This window comes from Uloborus diversus, chromosome 4, assembly GCF_026930045.1.
Source record: "Uloborus diversus isolate 005 chromosome 4, Udiv.v.3.1, whole genome shotgun sequence".
Taxonomy (NCBI): domain Eukaryota; kingdom Metazoa; phylum Arthropoda; class Arachnida; order Araneae; family Uloboridae; genus Uloborus; species Uloborus diversus.
Window position 1 is genome coordinate 12,025,852 of NC_072734.1, and position 25,312 is coordinate 12,051,163.

At 31.8% G+C, this 25,312-nt stretch overlaps 1 protein-coding gene across 2 annotated transcripts in view; it reads right to left on the minus strand.

Annotated features, from left to right (window-relative positions):
* LOC129220516 (uncharacterized) overlaps positions 1–25,312 on the minus strand; it is a 55,314-nt gene that overhangs the window by 4,114 nt on the left and 25,888 nt on the right. Inside the window, exon 6 of one of the 2 annotated variants that reach the window (XM_054854943.1) lies at positions 24,444–24,600. The exons of the other annotated variant lie outside the window; for it this stretch is intronic. Within the exon in view, the coding sequence (XP_054710918.1) occupies positions 24,532–24,600 (69 nt within the window). The 3' untranslated portion in view covers positions 24,444–24,531. Of the gene's footprint in view, positions 1–24,443; positions 24,601–25,312 lie in introns of those variants that run through there. 2 annotated transcript variants of the gene reach the window in all.

Here is a 25,312-nt window from a genome sequence, read left to right on the forward strand (position 1 = left end):
TCATCAACTTTCCGTAACAATGCTTTTATTGAAATTTGTAGTATGCAGAAAATCATTGAGAAAAAAGATCTGTTGCATTTTTTTTTCTCAAACATGAACAAATAAAATTCTGAGTTTTGCTTTGAGGATTTTCCTGTGATCGAGATACTTAAAATGTTCCCTTTTTGGTTATTTTCCCGGAAGCTGCCGCAAAATGTTACTGATTTTTTTAGTTTTTTGTTCAAGAGTGATTGCTGAACAATGGTCACTTGACATAACTTTTATTTTCGAGGTAGACCGTGCAAACCCAGGCGACGCAATTAATGAGTAATTGATGTTTGTTAATATGCCTTCCTGCAGTGCTTTGAAATGATATCTCAAAGCTATGGGAGCATCAGGATTGTGTAATGGCTGACAATTACATGCACTTTAAACTTGATCAGTAACTTAAATACTCTTCGAATTTATTTTTTTTTCACATAACTCAATATTTAGGAAAAAAAAATCTCATTTTTTTGAGATAATGTCTTTTAGAGATTTTGAAAAAAGAAAAAAAGCTTTCAGAGTGAAACCATTAAGGGATAGCACCAGGGGTGATGGTGGACTCAAGTACTTTTTTCTATAGACAGTGAAATTTATGGAAGTTGACCCCTTTACATTTGAAATCATTTGAAAAGTACCACTTAAAAAAAAAAATTTAATACTTTTTTAGTTTTAGATTGCGTCAGCCCAAAATTTTCGGAAATTTGGGATCACAAACACCCTTGATTAGCACTAATTTTTTGAGATGAAAGACACTATCTCAAGTATTTTTGAAATTTCGTGAGAAACATATTTTTAAAAGGATTTCAATTTACATATCGAATTAAAGTGCACGTAATTGTATTTCAAAAGGAGCTATTTTACAAGACTGAAGTTCTCATAGAAATGCAGTTAAATATTAGAAAGCACTGCCGACCAGCAAATGCTTTTTAACGAATTTTCAAAATCATAAGTTATGAATGATTGATTTTTTTTTTCAAAATTATTTACAGATTTAAGAAGTGGAAAAGAAGATTTTTCAAAGTTTCATGAAAATATGAAAAGGTCAGGTTGAGGATTTTTTTGCCCCTTGATTCGACATAAATTCGATCCTATTTAAAAATGGCACAAAACATACTCTACTCATAATTTAATACAATTTAATTCCACTTATAGTATGCTGATTGATGCAAGAGCAAGGCTGGTTTTTCGCCAAAAAGACATTAAAAATTAAAAAGCCGGATCTAAAACTCGAAATAAAGACTTAAAAAAAAAAAAAAATCTGTGTTCAAACAATTCGTTACATAGAGAATATTTTTCTTAATACAAAAAACACTGGGAGATAATTTTTACTCCTTAAGCCAACACTTCTATGTAATATTATTTCTCTTTCCCCATCCGTTTTCAGTTCAATTAGCTGATTTTTGCCAGTCTTTTTTATTTGTTAAATCTGTGCGGGAATATTAAACGCAGAAAACTTTCAAGCACCAGGTGATGGAATCAACAGCTGGTAGCAGCTCGCCATTTTGTTTTACTGCGATAGAATAAACAAGCAATACGCATTCTATTTTTTATAAACCGAAAACATAACCTAGCATTTATTTCAACTTGCTTCTGAGAAAAAAAAAACAAATGAATAAAAACAAAAAAGCATAGTCAGACATAATATCTTTAACAACAGGAAATATTACTTTAGAATAGAACAAATTGAATGCATTATACAACGAATCTTGTTTTTATAATCTTGACCATTTTCAACGCCATAATTTTTTAGGTACTTTTTTGATTGAGACCTTTTCTGTTGATAAAATTGATTCTTTATCATGAATATTTTAAATTCAAAAAATCTTTAAATAATTTAGAATCATTTTCTGTCTCAACATTCAAGAGTACTAATTTTCTGATTTCTGTACAGTATGTACCACATTTTACAGCAGCAACACATTTTTCATAAAAATTTTGGAGGTTTATTTTTGTAATAATAGAATCATTATGTGAGTCGTCTACTTTCTTAAAAGTATAAAAACTTGAAAATAAAGCATTTTAAATGCATCAAAAACTACTGAATATATGTATACTCTATTGCAACTTAAAATTCATAGTCGAAAACAAGAATAACTAAAACAACCACTTTAAGGAAAATAAATGTAGCAATCAATTCGAATTCAGATCAGAAATGAAAATTGCACAAAGAAACGTTAGCGAAAAATATATCCGTGAAATAACCATTGATATTAAATTATACATATTTAACAATTAAGTTTTGCAGAATGTTCGAAGCTAAGAAAAAAAACCCCAATTAACTCAAAATTTAAATGAAATTCGATTTATAAACAAAATTAACATGTGAAAGATTTAAAAGTAATTATAATTAAATTTATCACTTACTTTTGATAAAAGAATAATCCTTAGCTCGGCTTGTTTTTCAGCAGTTGCTCCGAAAGTGGTTGAAGTTGGCAAGCAAAGAAAGTTTCTGTAACTATTCCACTGTAAACAGATATAGAGGGCGCTCGGATGCGGTGACAGCTGAACGTCAAATATTACGTTATTTTAGCACGGGAATAAACACCGTGACATTAGAACGTTTTTTGAACGTCTAATATGAAGTCCCCTCAGAACTAGACTGGCACCGTGATAATATCACTGTTGCTGTACGTCTAATTTTACGTGCAAGTGTAACACTTAACACCGTCATTCGACCAATAACACGATTTCTGTACCAGATTTGAACGTTCTGGTGCTACTGGGGAAGGCATTTAAAAAAGTAAAAAAAAAAAAAAAAAAAATAGGAAGTTTCATGCTTAAATGTTTTAGAGACAAAAGAAGAAGAGTTTCATAAAAATTGAAATAAGTCCCTTGATGAGAGAAATATATAATTAAATATTTCATAGTTCATTCTTACTGCAAAAATTTCTTAATTTTCTTCTTTTTCCTTTGTTTTTAATTTTTTAAATTTGTTTTGAGGATTCACGTAGGTTTTACTGTATGAGATAGTAGTTAAAGTCATAGGCCTGTTTTTCAATGACCTCGAATGGCATAATATTATTGAATGGTTTCGTATTCGAAAAGATTCGTTGTAAGCATTGGAAATTTTCTTCTTCGAAGAAAAATTTAAATAATAGGCACTTACAAGAGAAATAAGTCTGATTAAGACAACAAAAGTGGAAAAAAAAATGCAAGCTTTGAACCAGAAGGGATCATAACCGGTAGGTTTAATAAAGTCATCGTGCTAAATAAGACTTTTGAAATGTTGGAAATTTAAAAAGAAAAAATAAAATAAATTAAATTTAATAAAGGGCAACTTTATCCCAAAACGGACATGAAATCATAAATTAAGCGAAAACTCTTGAAGTATGCATGCAATAAAAAGTACTATCTCTATTTTTTAGCACGTCACACATTAAATGTAATTGATAAACTGGAGTAATTTTTTTGACCTGTATTTAACACGGACACTTCTCATACCAAACAATTTCTAGAACGAAGGGAAAAAAGTAAAGGAAAATAAGAACATTAATTAGAAAATGGAGAATAAAGAAGTACCACGTTTTTGCTTAACAGCTTGCTCAGGAAGAGAGATATATTTTTTTTAATTGTTAGTACACGTAACTTCATTTAAAACCTTCAAGAGTTCCTCCGTAATCCTTCCTCTATTAAATTTTATCCGTATGAAAACAAATTGTCGGGTGAGTGAAATGGGCTTTGCAGTTTGGACATTTTTTGTTTTTTTTTCTGTGCAGAGAGGTAGTCAAACTTAAAAAAAATGCATTTTTTTTCTGATATTTAATCATTTTTTGCAATCAACAGTTTGTGATTAAAATTTTGATGCTAAAAGTCGGAGAAATTTTACAGAGTAGAGTAGCGACACCAGTAACACATGCTGAAGACATCTCTCTCAGGTTAACTCAATTTTCTGATCTTTTTAATGTATTTAGAATTTAAAAACTATTTTTCTGTCAAGCAGCTAAATCTCATCCAACGTTTGGCTGCTTCTGGATCCTCTGAATAAATTATTTTTATTTGCTGAAGTTCGAAAAGAGGTCCAACCTCCAGTAACAGATACCAAGAATTCTGATGATACCCAGTAACTGATGGAATAAGGAAAGGATGAGTAATAAGACAAAAATTCCACCTTTCTCTTCAAAATGTGCAAAAGTTCCTTATTTTTGGATCTAAAACCTTATTAAATTCAAATGAACATGAAACACCGGCAGAACTCGTGGTTGCTGTTCATAACCTTTCACCACTGCTTTGAAAATACCAACTAGCTCATAAAATTCACTCTGATAACGCTAGATGGTTGCACCGTATTCATGGGTATCAGAATCATCACTTTTACCTACCTGAAGTTCTTATTATTTTAAACCAAACTTATGACTGTCTGTTACTGGTGCCGTTACCCTATGCGTAGTAGAAAATTATAAAATATTAGAATTGATAGTGCATTTCAAAACAACAGAAAAATCAATATGGTAAACAATATTTTGTAATACAGACATAGATTACACCGTAATTTATTTACCGTAGTTTACTTGAATTGCTCTAAAACAGAAAATAAAACGAACACTGTTTATCTATGTATATTTATACTATATTCTTCATAAATAACAGAAGCTTATCTAGGGTAAATGACTAGTAATGGATATGTTTTTTTTTTTTTTTGAGCAATCACGATTGCTAATTGTTTTCATTTGACCGTACTTGATGTTGTGGTTCCTTTTCAACTTGGACCAGGGACCACCACCACCCACCGTCCTCTGCAGGTGCGGCTCCTCTGGTCCTGAACACTGTCCCCCCTGAATCTACTTCTCCTGGTCGGTGGCGTCCATGTCCCACACACACGCACGCTCATACACATACACGCTTATACATATGCACACACACACACGCCTTTACACACATACAAACACGCCAACGTATGCACGTTAGCGTGCATACGTTGACACACAGGTCTACGCACACACAAAAGCCTACACATACACAACTATACACACGTCACCCGCCCAAGAGGAGGGGCAGACTTGAGGGACAAAAGCCGTTTCTACAAATAATAAGTCCAATGAGTAGGGTCCTGTCGCAACTCGTGATTGCGAAAAATATAATTTGAATTCAAAATTTCAGAATTCAAATTAATGTACTTCTTTTTATTTTATTTTTTTAAGTTTGGAATGTTGTTCACTTGTGATGTTGATTTTCTAGTTCACGAAGAAAGCATAGGGTCAGGTGGGGTAAAATGGGTACTGGGGTAAAATGGGTAGTCAAAATATATGGTTTAAAAGGTCAGTTTTTTAAAATTAAATTTGCATTTTTTTGAGTTGGTCATTATACTTGGCTGTTCTGAATTCTATATCACAAAATATATTTTTTCAATAAATTATTTTTTAGTGAGTGGTAACACTTTAAATTGAAGTCGATAAATTCAAACCGCATGTTGTCTGCTTAAACTTATATCTCCAGCTCCTCATTTTTGAGGAATTTTCATTACTGTGTCATAATATCTTTAGTTGGACATTTTTATTGCTGCTTCAACTTAAAGGGAAGAAAAAAAATATTTTTTTTCTATTTTTAATCTCATATTTTGAAAATGGGGTAAAATGGGTATATATGGTTAGGCTTATCATTCCAGCAAGTTGTTTTAAAAGGTACAGCATATTTTCCTTTAAATGAATATTAATTCATTGGTGGTTAATTCAAAATGATTGAAACATAAAAATATGCACAATGCCATGATTTTATAAAATAAACTTCACTCCATCATAATAAATAAAAATAAGCCACAGGTATACTTATTCTAGTGTTTGTGTGCACTTGCGCATAAAATAACAATTTCCTCAGAATATGCTGGGCCCAGCCTGCTGCTCGTCACATTTTTATTTGATTCCAATCAGACTCAATCAATTTCTCTAATGTACCTTTAACTTCTCGGAACATATCCTCGTTGCAATCTGAAAAGTATGCGTCACAAAGCACAATTTTGTCACCTTATTAAAGATTTGAAAAGGGCAATATTGTCAGCAATTTCAACAAGTGCTTCAGATTTGAAAAACTACCTGCATGATTTATTTAAAACAACTTAAACAGGTGCTAGCAAATACAGGAAATATATGACAAAGATGTTTTAGAAAGGCTAAGAGTTGAAAATGAAAAACGTAAGGAATTTAAAAACAAGAAAATAAAAAATAGATGAAAAAGAAAGTCTCCATTCAGAGGAAGTATCTGGAATAGAAACTGTTGAAAATATGCTTATGAAGCAAAGTTTAACTACAGGTGCAAAGGTATAAATTTTATACTTCGAGGAAACAAGCAAGAAAGAACTTATTGGCAAATATATGGCTGTTGAGGAAAATTTTATGAGGTGAAATATTTTTAAAAAATCCGAGATGGGGGATTTTTTTTATATTATTCCTGATGTAGACGACATGGATTTCATTGAAGAACATCAAATAATAAAAATTTTTAATGAGCCACAAATTAACAATAGGCCATTACTTTTAAAAAGAAAGACAAGTATGGATATCATGCGTTCAAAGAAACCTTATTAATATTTTGTCAAATTTACTGTTTGCACTATTTTTTAAAAATTAAATAGTTAAATTTTGATAACTGACTCTTATGCCTTTACTATCACACTGCATTGAACAGATAGTATGCTTTTTTATCACTTCTTAGACTTTAATACCCATTTTACCCCATAGGCTACCCACTTTCACCTGCGTGGGGTAAAATGGGTATACAAAATATATAGTCATAAACACTCCTCTCAAAAATAAATTTGTATCAAATTATGTGTGAAAATCATTTAATTCTACTCTCAACATATGTAATGTATAAGATAAATAAATACCTTTGTGCTGAATAGTAAAGTCAGACCAGACAACGTAAGTAGAAGCACAAATTTGTAAATTACAGCAGACACGTGTTTCGGCGTTACAGGGAACGCCTTTTTCAATGCAAAAAATAATGAGCTTATGGATGAAAAGACATCCGACAAAAGCCAAGAGCAGATAAGCATGCAGCATAAAAGATAAAAACAGCGGATTAGCCAAACACCAATGACAAAGTTATAAACCGATCAGGAACCAATAGGAATGCAAGCAAAGGCCAGGAGCTTTCTCTTAGGTACGAACCCAGAAAGAAAGAATTCAATTGGACAAGGATTAAGCCGAAGCTTAAACAAAAGGAAAAGAAATTGTCAGTAACCGTGAACCGCAAGAAAGGAAAAGCAGAATGGAAAACCATGAAATAAAATAAACAGAAACAAAAATTTTCGAAAAAAGGAAAAATAAAGATAAATAGAAGAACATTGGGGGGGAGGGGGTGTCAATCAAGACAAAAAGGAAAAAATAAACAAAGGAAGATAGATAAAAATGAGTGGAAAAAAAAGGGGGGGGGATGGGGAAAGGACAGTATTAAAGATATGGGAGCCAAATGTTAGAAAAATATGGAACTGCACTAAGATCGTTAACTAAGTTAGAACTGTTCCTCAAAATATGAAAGGATTCCCAAAAGTCAAGATCTGATGAATTGGGGCATTTTTGGATAATCTGATAAGAGTTAAAATCAAAAGAGTGATTCGAATCCCAACAATGTTGAGCAATACTAGACTTATTTAATTGTTGTTTTTTTCACATAATTTTGATGCTCTTTCAAGCGAATTTTTAAAGCACGCCGAGTCTGTCCAATATAGGCAAGTTTACAACTACAATTAATTCTATAAATTCCACAACAATTAAGAGGGTGAATAGGATCTTTAAGAGAAGAGAATGAAAGTTTATTAATAGGAGAGAACACCACCTGGAATTGGAAACGTTTTAGAATCTTAGCAACCTGATAGCTTACAGATGGAAAGAATGGCAAAACAACCAAATTCTTTCTGTTGAAGGTTCGGTTAAGAACATTAGTTTGGGATTTATTTGAAAGTTTTTTATAAATGGAATCAATCAAAGTTGGCGGATAGTCTCTATCAATTGCCACAGCTTTAAGATAATTAAGTTCCAATTTAAGAAGTTCCGACGAAGAACAAATATTAATTGCGCGATAAACAAAAGAATTGAAAGCAGAATATTTTTGATTTGGAGGATGAGACGATAGTCTATGAGGAGGTAAAGAGACAGCAAAAGGTTTGCGATAAACAGTAGTTTCAAAACCAATTTCAGTACGAGAAACAAGTACATCAAGAAATGAAATGCAATTATTCCGTTCTTTCTCACAAGAAAACTGAATATGAGGATCAATGGAGTTTAAAATAGATAAAACCTCATCACTCTCAAACTGATTCTGGTTCATTAGAACAAAACAATCATCAACATACCGAACATAAAATTGGAACTGCAGTTTTTGGAACAGCTTAACCTCAAAATAATGCATGTAAATATCACTAAGAATGGGGCTAAGTGGGTTACCCATAGCCAGACCATCTATCATAATATAAAAATTCCCATTAAAAACAAAAGAACATTGCTTAAGACAAGTACGGGTAAGGAAAATTAAATCCTCAATTTCCGTATTGGTGAAATGAAATTCAGAAAGTCTTCTACGAAGGCATAACAATGAACCCTCGACGGGAACGTTCGTAAATAAAGAGTTAACATCAAAAGAAGCCATAAAAGAATTATTTGGAACGAAACTATGAATTTTTTTAACAAACTCAACAGAATTTTTAATAGTAAATAAATTGTGACTCCTAAGGGGAGAAAACACAGAGACTAAATATTTTGCAAGTTTGTACGAAGCCGTACCAATATTGGAAACAATCGGCCTGAAAGGAATACCAGCTTTATGCACCTTAGGTAAAGCATAAAATCTAGCACAATTAGCAATAGATGGAACAACAGAGCGTTTAACATTTGAAGGAATAGACTTAACAGACCTGACAGCAGATGCAATAGTTTTTAACTCTTTATCACTAGGATCTTTAGAAATTTCAGCATATGGCCCAGAAGAAATCAAATCATTAGTTTTATCAACATAAGATGATTTGTCAAGAACAACAATTTGGCCACCCTTGTCAGCTTTGGTAACAACCAGATCAGAATTCGAAACTAAGTCTTTAACAGAACGGCTAACAGTATTAGCAAATACAGGTTATAAATTTTCATGTTAAAGTCAATATTAGAAGCTATAAGATGCCGAATCGAATCTTTTTGAGAGGAAGTTAAGGCACTAAATTTAAAAGCTTTCTCAACAGGAGCAATAAGCTTTGAAAAAGAAGGATTAACACACACAGCAAAATTATCATTACATTTTAGAGCCTCAATTTGAGAATTACTTAATGGAACGCTAGAAAGATTAACAACAACATTCTTATTAACAACAGGTAAATTATCAAGAGGAACGACATGAGAAGATTTACAAAGCATAGCTAATTTCTTTTTCAAAACAATTTGATGTTTATCAGAGGAACGAAGGGTTCTAGACCAAGAATTTCTGTCAATAATGTTAAAGTTGGGAATGGAATTAGAAACCGGAAGATGTAAATCATAAAGTTCACGTTCAATAAACGATAAATGTTTCCTAGTTTCCTGGATCGAAGCTCTGAGTAAAGCCAATTTCGACCGAAAGATTACTTTGTCAATTTTTACAGAACGTGGTAAATTACATTTCAAAGAAATAAACTTCGGAATAATTTTTCTTGCGCCTACACTCTTGAAGAAATTTTAAATGGTTCAAAAAACGAAATTTCTTAATCCGAAGATTGGCAAACCTATTGATTTGAGACATAATCAAAAGCAAAACCAAAACAAATGAAAATAAACAAAATCAAACAATAACAGAATGAATAAGAAACAAGAAGTAAAAAGTCACGATCAAAATACAACAATAGACCAAAAAATTCCGAAAACAAAAACAAAAACACAAATTGCATAAAAGGCGGAAAATGTAAACGTAAGGCCCGTTTAAGCCACAAATAAGATAAATAAATACCTTTGTGCTGAATAGTAAAGTCAGACCAAACAACGTAAGTAGAAGCACAAATTTGTAAATTACAGCAGACACGTGTTTCGGCGTTACAGGGAACGCCTTTTTCAATGCAAAAAATAATGAGCTTATGGATGAAAAGACATCCGACAAAAGCCAAGAGCAGATAAGCATGCAGCATAAAAGATAAAAACAGCGGATTAGCCAAACACCAATGACAAAGTTATAAACCGATCAGGAACCAATAGGAATGCAAGCAAAGGCCAGGAGCTTTCTCTTAGGTACGAACCCAGAAAGAAAGAATTCAATTGGACAAGGATTAAGCCGAAGCTTAAACAAAAGGAAAAGAAATTGTCAGTAACCGTGAACCGCAAGAAATTTAATATGTAATGTATACATAAAAAAAAAAAAAAAAAAAAAAAAATTAGAAACGAAATATTTTGACAAAAATACTTGAGTGAAAATCCAAAAGTAGGCTATTTTATACCCATTTTACCCCACCTGACCCTACTCTCACGGTGTTAGAGTTAAAAAATCGCTCTTTTGTAGCTACAAAATTTTCATTAATTTTCGACAATAATTTATCTATTATTTTGACATAAATTGGAATGCACTGGTTTGACCAGTTATGGTCTCACTCGCTTAGTTATGGGTATACTAAAAACTAGTAATGGCCATGCTAACTGAACTTAATTATTTTATCGAAATACGCCAAGTATTTAATAATTTAAAAGCACTTATTTTTCTTTCAATAATCAAATTTCAACTTTTCGATTCGGGCAACATTAAAAAAAAAAAAATCTAACTGACAAATCGCTTTTGAAAGGTTCGTCTGAACAACAACAACAAAAATAAATAAGTAAATTAACTAAATGTAACTATTTTACAGCTGCATTTTTATTTATTTTCTGACAACTTTAGTTTTTGTTTCATCATCAATGGAGGCAGTGAGCAGCAAAGGGATGTAAGTGGACATTCTCAAGTTTTGAGTAAAACGCGTTTAAAGTTGCGGTCTTTGGTAGGCTTTCACTGAAAATTTCTTCTAAATCATGTTGTATAGCAGCACCTACCAGAGCTACTAGTACCAACGCAAAGATGTCCCACTTCGGTAGAAACGTATGTAACCTTCCTTTCGACCCCTGACGGAATAGTGGTTCGACCAAGAAGCCGACATCCAGGAACAGGTTGGCGAGACAAGTTTGGGAAAAAGCGTGCTTGAATGATCGAAAAGGCACTAAATAGCCAATGCTGATGTCGCTGCATTTGCAATGCGAATCCGGAGGTGAAGATATTTTCTTCAGTTTCGCCGCTTAGTGGCTAAAGGAGGGGGGAAACGGTCGTGTCTGACGTCATCCTGGAAGCACTGACTTGCGTATTTCCATAGCTCAATACTGGTTTGCATCTTCAATTTTAATTTTTCTGCTCGCACTGTTTATCGCACGGGCTCCCCTTGCCCGTGCCCTGGGCATGACATTTCCAAGAAACAGGAGAATTTTTTATACTTCATTTAAATTATTTTTCAAAAACTATCCTAGTGTTTTGAAATAAATTCTTTAATTCTTAGTATTCCTTCCTATATTGTTTTCCCTTTTTCGTTCGGTGAGGGGGGGTGTAGTTTATAATGAATTTAAAACACAGAAGCAAAAATAAAATAACTAATGACGAAAATTAAGAGCAGCTGCAACATAGGTTTTGGTATAATTGGAAAAAAAGGGGTCAGACAGTGATAGGGGCGGACGGGCCCGCCGGCCGATGCGCCCTCAGTGTACCTTGGTTATTATTATTTTCTTTTTTGCACCCTCAAATTTGTGTGACTTCGTTTTTTTTTTTTTTTTCATTCATTCTTTTTTTTATTTTTTTGCACCCCTTCAATCCTGAACCTCTTTTTTTTTTCCTTGCTTCCTCAAACCTAAGCTCAGTTTTTCTTTCATCCCTTGAACCTGTGTACCTTCGGTTTATTTATTTTATTTTACTTAATTTTTTACGGACTAAAACCTGTGCGCTTTAGGGGTGTTCCCCCCCCCCCCCCCCTTAAACCTGCGGACTTTCGAGGGTTTTTTTTTCTTTTTTTTTTTTTTGAAACCTTTGGGAGTCAAGGTTGGTTCTATCTTGGGGAATCCTGTTCGCCCCTGAATAGTTATGGATTTCAGAGTGGTTTTTTTAAAAATTACCTTTGAATTCGAAATGTTACGCACTTTTTTGTTATTTTCATAATCAATGATGTTTATTGAATGAAATTATTTAAGAATGTAAATTAATTGGAGATTAATAAAAAAATATGCATATATTTGATGATTTGTGCATCTTTTCATTTCAATCCGGAGTGTGCTGTTTGAATATCTCTTTGAAATATAGTACGAGTTCTCAAAAATGTTTCATAGGATAATAAATCTCTTAATACAGCAGTTAAATATTGGAACAATGAGTGGTTTAAATGTCAAATAATCAATATTTTTCCATTTTTAGTTGTTTTATCTATTTTGCAAATTTAAATATTTCATGGATTAATTTCTAGCAACATCTTAAACTGTTAAAAAACAAACGAACGAACAAAAAAATCATTGGATGATGAACTTCAACGAATCGTTATGTGGTGTCATTTTCGGAGAATACATATTTTTATCATCTAGAGTTGTACATATATTCTACAAATGCAAACATTTCAGTGCATGTATTCATTATAGTTTATTTCATTTATTTGTTCCATAATCATCAGTAATTACGTAGCTGATTATAATTTGAATTTTTTTCATTGATAGCCAGTTAAAAAGTCACAACAATAGTTCTTGGAAATACCTGTTTAAAGTAAAGGTAGTTGTTTTAAAAAATGTTTCAATTGAATAATATTCCTTTGTGGGGTTATTAATAAAACGTTATGTGCCAACCTGTTGTGTCAGTTTCGTATAACGCATATTTTTCCATCTACAGTTGCGCATATATTCTACAAATGCAATTTTTTTGCAGTATATGTATTTATTATAGCTTATTTCATTTATTTGAATCATAAACATCAGTAATTACATAGTTGATCATACTTTGAATGTTCATCAGTGGTATCCATTTGAAAAGTCACAGCCAATAGTTCTTGGAAATATGAGTTTAAAGTAAAGGTTTGATCTTAAAAATATTTCATAGGATAATTTTTTTGGGGGGTTATTAAAGAAACGTTATGTACCAACCAGCTTCTGATATTCCGTACATATTCCTCTATAGTTATTTCAATATTCTGCAAAAATAATATTTTAATATATGTATTTATTGTAGTCATTTATGTACACAGTTATTTGCATTTTGAATCAACATAGTAGTTACAAAATCTTTCCATTATACACGAGTAACAGTACTTGGGAAATATCTGCTTGTAATAACAGTAATTGCTTTAAAAATGCTTCATGAGGTATTTAATTTCTTTCATAAAAGACGTATAAATGAAGTATTGCCATGTGGTAATCAGTTTCTGAGTATTTGTATTTTTCCCTCTATGTTGTTGTATATATTTTATAAATGTAAATATATAACTATTTTGAACTAATATAGTTGCTATAGATTATTAAATTCAATCATTATTCATTGAAAAATTCGTTTTTTTACTTCTTAGAATTAATATTAATTTATTATATTATTAATATTAATAATGATTCTTTCTCTCTTCTACAATTTTTTGAAGATAAACTTTAAAGTAAATGAATAACAGTAATTTCTCTTCCAAATCAGGAAAAGATTTTTTGTAGCAGTTTACGAATTTAATGACTCTCATAGATTACCATTTTCTTCAAATAAAATTATTTTAAGTTGTATTCAAACTTGGTTTAGTTTCATAATAATTATCGTTTGACATCACTCATGATCAAGTTTTGTTCCTCCATTTTATTCGAATTCAAAATAATTCTCGTAAAATATGGGTGAGACACTAGTATCAAAGAAGGTAAATTAAGACACGAAGACTTAATTTTTTTTTTTCCGAATTATGCTTTTACGTCCAAAAATAGGAGCGAAGCAATGCCATTTCCCAGGGGCGGCAAATAGGGGGAGCAAGAGGGGGGCGGTTGCACCCCCAAATATTTTGCGCAAAATATTAAGAAATCGGGAAATTCAATTCACATAACGCGCGAATCAGTGATCATATGCAATAATTAAAAAAAAAAAAAAAAATCTGCAGACGATCTTTAATAAAAGTTGATGAAATTCGAGACCTGTCCAGACACGAGCAACTGTTTTTCGCTATTTAGGGTAATAACTTAGAAATTCATGAATCATTTTCAGAACTTCTAGAATAAAAAACAGATGGAAAATAAGTTTGTTTCAACTGAAGAAGAAATTTCCTCATATGGGTTAAAATGCCTCATACTTTTAAGTTCAGAGTTAAGATGATGCTTCTGCTTCTAATGTGAAAAGGGCAGTGCACAGGTGTGACGGCCCGATTTTTACGAGAAGTTCCTTGGTATTTTGAGTTCATTGTTGCGATTATATTTAAAATGTACGTTCAGTTAGTGAGGTGAACATTGATTTCTTCTGTTAAGAGGCATATTTGAGCAATTCAATACATTGTATACTTTCATGGAAACTTCTTACAAAAGACACGCTATTTTTGAAAAAAATTCGTGCATCAACAAGTACTTTTGTTGGGTTTACTTTTGTATTTCTTTAACTGAGAGGTACAAAATGGTATTCAAAAGTTAAAGCTAGAACTCTTGATTGAGCTCCTATTAAGAGTTTCTTGTTAATTTAGAATTATTAGAACCATTAAAAAAATATTTTAAAAAGTGACAAAAATTCACATGATGATGCAAAGTCCTATGTTTGGCTCAATATTTTGTATCAAATAATAGATTCATTCAGTTTCTAATGAAATTAAACACAAGATTTAGTGATAAATCTAAGTTCAATATTATATGTGCAGGTTATTGAACAAGATAAATAAAACATTTCAGTTACATGTAAAAGTTGTTGAACGAAGCAAAAAGAATTGTTTTGTGAAGAGCCAGTGTACTTCAATGATGAAAAATGAAGACTAGAGCACAAATTTTAAACTTGCGTGGTTTTTTTTTAAGAGAAAATTTTTAAAGATGCATTTTCTAACATAACTTTGTAGCTTCAATTATTTTTCACCAATTCCAATCAACTCAGCTAACTGTGAAAGATCATTTTCGTGTCTCAGAAGGTTAGAGATTTTTTTTTTTTTTTTTTGGTGCATGATGGGAGAAGCAAGACTTTCATCTTCAGCTATACTGCCAAGAGCATGCCACTGGACATTGACGGAATATAGTACCAAGATTTCCTTTTTTTTTCTGGATTCCAAAAATCGAACATTAAAAATTTACTTTAGAAACGGCAGTATCAAGATCTTTTCCGTTACAGTTTGCTATAAAATAAATTAAAAGCGTGGAAATTATAATTTGAATTTCTTTAATGACCTTACTTAAAAAAATGTACTGGTATTTTATTCCATATTGAGAAAATTCATGTTTAAAAAACTCGACCCCCCAAATGAAATGTTGAAATGCCGCCCCTGCCATTTCCTATTGAAATCGTCTTAAAGTGCTCCGCGAGTGCTTCCGGAGCTACGTCACCAATTTCATTCCCCCACAACCTGTTTCGGGAGATGGTCCAACCCTATTCAGACTCGAAGATGTTTGTGTCGTAGTATCTATAGGCACCCACAAGGGGGGAGGGGGTGCATACGTTCGGAAAATCTACAACACAGCTCTACCCTCGACCCGCCCCCTCCCCCCCCCAAAATGATTAGAACTAAACGAGATTGCTTTTCATATATGTCAACTTCGATTTTTTTTTTTTTTTAAACCGCATCAGCAGTCGTATTTATCTCTCTCTCTCTCTCTCTCGATTGTTTTAAGCTCCAAATTATTACAAATAAGCCTTTTTAAAAGTTAAAACATTTTCAAAAACTAAATATGGGCTTATGTGAAAAGAAAATAAGTAAGTTAATGCAAAAACACTAGTTCAAATTACCGTATTAACCCCGCATTATCCGGCATGCCGTAAAATTCGGGGGTCATCAGATTTTCAGTAATACTTGCTTGGTTCTTTCCGGCATGCCGGAAAAATCGAGGTTAGGAAAAAAAAAATAATGCCCTAAAAAATATATGTTCAGCTTTAAAATGGAGATAAGTTCTATACATATCTTATTAGTATTAATAAAGTGGAAAAAAATATTAACTAACAATGTCATTTGTTATTTTAACAAGAAAAAATATTGTGTAGTTTTTTTTTTTTTTTTTTTTTTTTATAAACGAGTGTTTTTATTTTAAATAAAACGAATGTTTTATAAAACGAGTGTAATTTTTATAAAACGGATAGTTTTATAAAAATTAAATTAAAACTAAGTAAACAAACATTTAAGCGGTAAGTTACCGCCGTTAAACCAGTGATAAAGAAGTTCAATAAACAAAAATTAAACTTACCTCTCTAAAAGGAGTCGAAAATAATTTATTTAAAAAAAAAAAAAATATGTAACGAATCACAGTAACGTTGATTGCTTCTGAATTGATTACTTTATTGGCATATAATGAAACGTATTAATCTTGACCTACCATAAATAACAAGCATAAATTATATGCAATACACATTTTTTTTTTTTTTTTTTTTTTTTATAAGAAGGTTACTTTTGGGATTTATTTTTTTTTTTTTTCCTTACAGTGATTTACTTTCTGATTGGAACTGAGTAGGGAAATTTACTTTTGTTTTTGTTACAAAATAAACCTCGGATTATCCGGCATAACAGAAAATTCGAATTTTCCGGCATGCTGGTAAACCTCGTTTTTTTCGGCATGCCGGATATTGCGGGGTAATCCAGCTAATTTGCGGGGAAGTCCAGCTATGATTTTTTTTAAGGGAAAATTTAGAGTTCAAGCTCATTTGTTTTCTTGTTCTTTCAAATATGCAAGTGGACAAAAATTGAAAAAAAAAAAAAAAAAAAAGTAAGACACAGGAATTAAAAAAAAAAGTAAGAAATAAAATTTTTAATTTAATAAATAAAAAATAAAAATTATAATAATAATAATAACATGAATAAATAAATAAATAATGAACAAGTAAAGCGAGAAGCCGATATCTTAGATCCATGCAGTATTTAAACCGGGGGAAACTAATTTTTTTCCAAGTATCCTCCTATAAGAGCTGCGGAGTCGGAAGAAAAATGGCCGACTCCGACTCCTGGATTTTGAAACGTCTGACTCCGACTCCGGCTTTTTTAATTTATTTTTTTCAAATATCTCCCCCCCACCCTCATGGGAAGGGGGGAAAGCCCCTAAACAGAGATTGCAATATTAATTCCTTTTTATGAAATTTTCGTGTTGCATTTTATTGTAAACCAAAGATGCATACAACGTTAGAAGTTCAATTTGAAAATCAAATTATCCAATAGTTGCGATTTCTAAAGTGAGATTACTTAAAAATCCCATTTTTAAGAAATTGATAATGATTAATTTGCTCTCCTTCAATGTTTTAACAAATAGGTTGATCAAATCTTGTGCTTCCAATTTTTCAAAGCTGTAACTTGAGAGAAAAAAGTCTTTTATGCTAAGTCAATAAAAATTTTCTTGAGAAGAGGCGCCCCCCCTCCCGGATACCGCCTATCTGATGGGTAACGCCTCAACTTAATTTCAGAGTCTATAAAAATTGAAATACTTCGATTCTGAAAAATTTCAACAATAATAAATCTTAAATTTCATCTTAAAAATTTCAACGAAAATACTGCACTATATTGCGGGGAGAGGTCGGGTACATACAAGCAAATTTTACGCAAAATGCGGGTGGTATACAGCTTTGTACAAAAATAGCTCTTACTATACCTACATTTCTTGGCTCAATTTTAATTTTTGATTTTATTGGCAGCTTTAGAATTAACCTTAATATGAAGATTTTAGGATTAACTACAATTATTGAGTATTGTAACCAATAAATCATGTACTGATTTTATTTTGTACTTTTTAGTGGCAACCAAGCTTTCTTAGATCAAGTCTTTAGATTAATTATATATATATATATATAATATATATATATATATATATATATATATATATATATATATATATATATTATATATATATATAGGATTTGAAAAATTGTGATAACTTGTAGGTATGCAAACGAAAAATGAACAACATTATTAAAAATGAACAAAAACAAGAACAACAATATAAGCAATTGATCTGCTTCTTCGTCAGTGGGTGGGAGCAGCATACCCTAACCGAGCCTCACAGGTTTCGGAACGCGTCGCGAGTCAGCAAGTAAACCATATAATATACATAATCAAACAACGTTTGCAAATGATACAAAAATTCATTAATTCATTAGCGTATATTGCAAATTGCAGCTAATAAATGTTCTAAAGAACAGCCAGATATACATTTTTCTTAAAACCTAAAACCTATACATTTTTCTTAAAAACAGAAGGTTTTAAGAAAAATGTATATCTGGCTATTCTTTAGAACATTTATTAGCTGCAATTTGCAATATACGCTAATGAATTAATGAATTTTTGTATCATTTGCAAACGTTGTTTGATTATGTATATTATATGGTTTACTTGCTGACTCGCGACGCGTTCCGAAACCTGTGAGGCTCGGTTAGGGTATGCTGCTCCCACCCACTGACGAAGAAGCAGATCAATTGCTTATATTGTTCTTGCTTTTGTTCATTTTTAATAATGTTGTTCATTTGTCGTTTGCATACCTACAAGTTATCACAATTTTTAAATCCTAAATATTTGATATAGTTTTAAGTGCTGCAGTTTTGCGCCTCTTCTATATTAATTTTTCGTTTGTTTAATATATATATATATATATATATATTATCGGATCTTTTGGATTTGCGCTTTCGTACCAACACTTATTTGAATTTACCAAGTACCGTCAGAAGTGTCCCTACTTGCTCAAGCGATACATTCCTTTTACTATTTTATAACTAAGATCGAGGAAAAAAATATATCATTATTTTTATTTGAAAGTGATTACTTTGAAAATGTTAGGCAATAAAACTGTTTACTGACAGTTGTTATCAATTAAATAAAGTTAGAAAATTAGAAAATTATGAGACTTCGGCGTAGGTATCTGTTACAGAAAGTTCGATAAACAATCAAGCCAGCTGGTTACCACAATGACAGTTATTTTCTTATTAGTAGGCCTTTATACATGTAATCAAATTAATTGGTTGTCAGATTTTTAAAAAATTGCAAGGAGAATGAGTGAAAGTTAAAGAAAAAATAAAATAATAGTTTAGAAAACTAAAAAAAAGACGCTTTAGTAACAAAACTAACTAAAAAGTTTAAAAGAATGTTTGGATGACAAGTATATAGAGTAATTGACCAAACACTTAATTTTACTGTAATAGAAAAAAAGCGGGCTGCCTATTTACATTTTTGCATGGAAAACAATTGGAAGAAATTTAAGACAACTGATAAAAAGCCCCCCCCCCCACGGTTTTTTTTAATACAGTAAAATTAAGTGTTTGGTCAATTACTTTATATACCTGTCATCCTAAGATTATTTTTAATTTTTTAGTTCATTTTACTACAAAAGCGTAATTTTTTAGTTTTTTAAACTATTTTATTTTTTACTTTTTAGTTCATTTTGCTACAAAAGCGTGTTTTTTTAGTTTTTTAAACTATTATTTTATTATAATGCAATGTATCTTAGCCTTCTATTACATTATTTGCATCAGACATTTTGAATGCTTTCTGGTAAATTCATGTGCAAACATTGTTACACTTCACAGCTCTGATTTGTACGTTGTAAGCAATTCTAATAAGCCACTGGCTATTTGTCCAAAAGAAAGTTGAACCCACAAACATACTCACAAACATACAGGTTAAGCTAATAAAAGCGTGTTAATTAGATTCAACTAATAACTTATAGTTAATAAATTAATTAGATTATAGAATATTGCATTGTCATCGGGTCTGATGTTGCATTCCAAATTTCAGAAGAATCCGATCACAAAAAGTGTGCGAAAATTGAATTGCAATATTATAAATTTAATTTCGGTGTAGACGGGATTAGAACACACATCCAATGATTCCCGAAGGTGGACGTCAGCGAAGACCCGCGCCTTAGACCGCTCACCCACGAATGCTCATAAAGTGGGGGAATGTACTCACAATAATAAGTCACTAGCTCTTAGTCCAAAGGAGAGTTTCTCGCAAACATATAAGTGAAGCTAATAAAAGCGTGTTAAAAAAGAAACCCGGAATCGGAGTCGGCATGTCCTCGTACGACTCCGACTCCTTGACCCCAAAATCAGTCCGACTCCGACTCCACAGTCCTGCTCCCTATACAAATACTAAACCTGTGTCTGTTTGTTTTACACGCTACAGTTTATTTGGGGCTTTGCCAATTTAGGCACACAGGTAACCTACGATAGCCACTCTTATAGAGGGTCGTAGGCAGGGTTGCCAGATTTAACATCAGTAAATACAGGACACGCTTCTAAGAGTGAAAAGAGGGGGGGGGGGGATATTTTTGAAACGTCCGTTCATGATTAAAATTGAAAAATTCAATCACAACCAGGCTTCGAAAATATCATGATATTTTCGAAAATATTCGATATTTTGATATATATCGGATATTTTGATATATATCCGATATTTTCAAACTTATGTCATTAAATAGTAACTGCTTCCTCAAATCACTGTTTATTTTCTTATGCTATTATTATAATAATGCATCAATTCTAAAATTAATGTTTCTTGCATTATTTACATTCATATATATACATTTTTTTAAACAAATTTACATACTTTGAATGGCATTGAAATATAAATGATATTTTTCAATCATTTGTAAAATTTGATAATTTAATCTATTGGAAATAAAATATAGCATAACTGATACATTTCTATTAATTGTAATGGAATTATTTAAGCATTAGATGCTTTACTCATTTTCTTCGTTTAACTTCTTTTACGAATTTTATATATTTCAGAAATATAAAATATGCATTAGTCAGTACAGATCCATAAGACATTTTTTTTTTCCTGACCAAATAAAATTGTTACATTACCTAAAATTTTATGAAAAAAAAATAAAATAATAATAATAATAATAATAGAGAAAGACTAGTATTATTTTCATTATATTAATGACAAATTAATATGTTATGTAAATAAACTACATTGCTTTTGATTATTTTTAATAATAAAAAAATAATATTAATCCTATTTATACATTTAATATTTATATCGCAAATGTCGTAGTTCGAAAAAATAAATTTCGAAAATATCAAAATATCACGATATTTTCAAAATAAATATTGGATATATATCGTGATATATATCAGCGAATTCTGATCGCAACAAAGCATTCAACTTCACAAAATGTCGCCTACCTATGTATAAAAATCGTTTTCAATGTGATTGACGATAAATGCGCAGAGATATGCTTTTTTTATATTATTTTATTTAGGAGCTAAACAGCTTCACATATATAGAGGACTGCGTGCCAAGCGAGCTGCCTCGGGAGAGGCACACAAGTAAGGATTTACAACACAAGAGAAGGAAATAACACCCAGGGCACCGGCGGGATTCGAACCCACACCTCTGGCTTAGAAGACGAAACTTCTACCACAGAGCCGCGGAAACCTCAGATATGCTTTCAACATTATTCAATGAGCAAAGAAGAAGCAACTATTTGACTTCTCATGGTCTGCCGTTGAAACAAAAAACATGCAAACCAAATCAAAACGAAAATAATTTTGGCATTCGCTGCCACATAATTTTCTTATTGCTCTTTATTTCTTTCTTTTTTTTACTTTGTTTTTTCCCTCTAAAGTGATGTCTCGTTCTGTAAAATATTGTCATCAGCGAGAAAACGGGACTTTTGCCGTCCCGTATGGAAGTTCCACGGGACGCGGCACACTTTTTCGAAATACGGGACTGTCCCTTGAAATCCGGGACGTCTGGCAACCCTGGTCGTAGGGGGAATTTTCAACAGTTTAAAATACCAAACCTTCTAGAATGTAAATTTTAGCTTTTTCTATGCGAAGGAATGATCCTGTGGTTTTGAATTCTCATTATACACTAGTTTTACGTTATCTAACTTAAATTTTTCCTTCTGAAGTTTTTCATTTAATCCCTGTAAAATATCGATAAATATTATCGATTTCTCTTTACTCTGTACGAGCAAATATAAGATAAGCATTGCAAAATCGAAACAAAAACATTGGCGCTTCCCACATTTCTTCACTAGAAAACGAAAAATCAAGTTTGCCTGAGCCTTAGCTGTATTTTTATCTTCGACGAGGAGGGGAGGTTGTTTTTCTAAACTGTCGAACCCCCTGAAAAGAGGGATTATTTCTTGACATGTTTCAAGAGCAGGTTTGCAACAAGCTCCTCGTTTTGTTTATTTATTTTCTCCTCTTCCGATTGAGCAAATATTTCGTTTATTTGCAGTCCCCGTTATTTTAAGCAGAATAAAGACTATCGCAGGGATTTAGATGAGAGAAATGTACGACTTTAAATTGGGCACAAGAGGTCTGTGGTCTAGCGGGGTCGCTCCGAACTTTATATATATATATATATATATATAATTTTTTTGGGGGGAGGAGGGGGGGGGGAATTTTCAATTTGTCGAATGAAACTCCGAATTTTGCCAAACGATAAAATATGAACATATACCAGCAATAAATGAGAAGAGACATGAAGTAGGCTTGCCAGATTTCTAAAATGTTCAACCGGGACACCGGAGTCCCCCCCCCCCACTCCGAAAAAACTTTTGAAATATGCTAATAAAAAATATTGAAAAAAAAAAACACTTTAAGGGTTTTTTTTTTTTCCCAGCTTTATAATGTGTTGTCAGCCCAAAATTTTTGGAAACCGGATTAGAAACACCCCTGAAGGGAACGCACCCCTGACAGATTTTTTAGCGTGTTTTAGAGGGTAGTTCATTCTCAATGCTATGAATAAGTACTTATTTTGAGCCTAAAACAGGGGTAGTAATGAATGACACAAGCAGATAAATTTCAAAATTTTATTTGTTACGTGTTAATATTTGTTAGTTACAAATATTAACACGTTTAGTAAGAAGAAATACTTTGAATGAGGAATAAAAACTTGAAGAATGTTTACATGTATTTTTCATTCGCTAGGACATTTTTTAGAAACTCTTTTTTTAATATTTTATTTTAATATTGTAAAAATCCTCACAAGCTGATTCGATATTAATTTTACAAGTTCATGTTTCAAATGACAAAGTATAATTACCCAAAATAATCCTTCACAGTTAATTATTTTTAGCGTTTTTTGGTCATCTAATCAAATTTATCTTTTTCCAGGACCTAAAGTAATCCGGCCGGGACACCGGGATTTTGCCTGAAATCCGGTACTGTCCCGGTCAAACCGGGACGTCTGGCAAGCCTACATGAAAGCATCATTATAATTTTTTTTAATTGTAATTTTGCAATTCTATCTCTAATGCCAAATTAGGTAATTTTTGGGAGGTCACAGTGACCTCTCATCTCCACAACAGACGAGTTAACTGCTCATTCGATTATGTCGTTTCCCATGCATTCGATTATTGCATACTTCTCACAAATGAACAGCATCCATGTGAAAACCTTTTTTCAGAGCTTTCACCGTTTAACGGACTTGATGAAAAAGATGGAAGCTACTTACCCTCCAAATTATACACATGTTTTAAACAGGGGTGAGCATAACCCTCCAAAAACAAAGATTCTCCAATCCCACGAAGATCCCCCTAAGAGCGAGAGCCCCCCCCCCCCTTCAATGGCGTAATCAGCGCCAGTACCTTCTCTAGGTGGGTGCCCCTGTTGTAGAAAATGGAATTAATCATTCCCCAAATAAAATACGCGCTGAAAAATTGCATTTGGTGTGTTGAAAAAAAAACTGATATTAATAAGAATGGTGTGCTTTCCTTTTGTCAAAAGTACAACTTTTAGTCATTGAAATGGATAGAATGAGCAAAAAAAAAAAAAACATGGACCCAGAAAATTCTTTTATTTTCCCCACAGTTTTTTTTTTTAATTAATTTTTTAAAGTATCCGATTTTTCAAACAAGGCGTGGTCTTTATGACGTCACAAATGATGCAATTTGGCGCATATTTCTACTACGTTTCCACGTTATGATAATTAAGCAGCGAATTAAAATTGCGCTCTACGCTTGCTACCAATCATATCGTTGCCAGTACACGTGAGTAAAGATGCGAATTAAATATTTTGTACCGTGAATGGCAACACTGAATGGCATTTCGGCAGAAGCGTTAAACGATGAGAGAGCACCGAATTAAGTTTTTTTTTAAAAATATTAAACTTAAAGAAATTACTTAAAAAATGGTCAGATTCTATGTTTTTAAGCATGCTCTTTCCAAAAAAAAAAGACTTTTAAAATTTTGGAAACGACCCCATTCAAAAACAAGATGTGTTGAGTTTTAAGAAGTTATTCAGTAGCCACATATCAATATACATCAATTGAAGTTAGTCGACTACAGTTTTCTTTAGTTAAATGAAGTTGATGAAATAATGAGACAGACAAATGACTATTTTTCATTTATATTTAAGACAGACAACAATTTCAGAGCAAAAGAAACAAGCTTGGTGTGATTCTTCTCTTAACATCGTTATCACACTCATTGTCTTGGAACTTATCGACTGCCAAACATTCCCATTTCTTTTTTGACCATGCAATGTGATACCATCCGCATTATGCACTCCTGAAAAAAGGTTGAGCAGTGATTAAGAAATATTACAAAAAGTTACCTTTCCTTCATTTCAAGTTGAGCATCTATTAAAATACATTTCAAAAAGTTATCTTTCCTTCATTTCAAGTTGAGGATTTATTAAAATTCATTTCAAAAAGTTACCTTTCCTTCATTCAGGTTGAACATTTGTAGAGAATCCTTTCAAAAGTAACCTTTTCTTCATTTCAGGTTAAGCATTTATTAAAATACATTTCAAAAAGTATCCTTTTCTTTATTTCAGGTTGAGTATTTATTGAAATACATTTAAAAAGTTACCTTTTCTTCATTTCAGGTTGATCATACATTAAAATACATTTCAAAAAGTACCTTTCCTTCATTCAGTTTGAGCATTTGTCGAAAACCATTTCAAAAGTAACCTTTTCTTCATTTCATGTTGAGCATTTATTGAAATACGTTTAAAATAGTTACCTTTGCTTAATTTAAGGTTGAGCATTTATTAAAATACATTTCAAAAAGTATCTTTTTCTTCATTTCAGGTTGAGCATTTATTGAAATACATTTAAAATAGTTACCTTTGCTTAATTTAAGGTTGAGCATTTATTAAAATATATTTCAAAAAGTTACCTTTTCTTCATTTTAGATTGAGCATTTAATAAAATACATTTAAAAAAGTTACCTTTTCTTCATTTCACGTTTCATAAAAGGCGTGAGGTCACACTTTTTG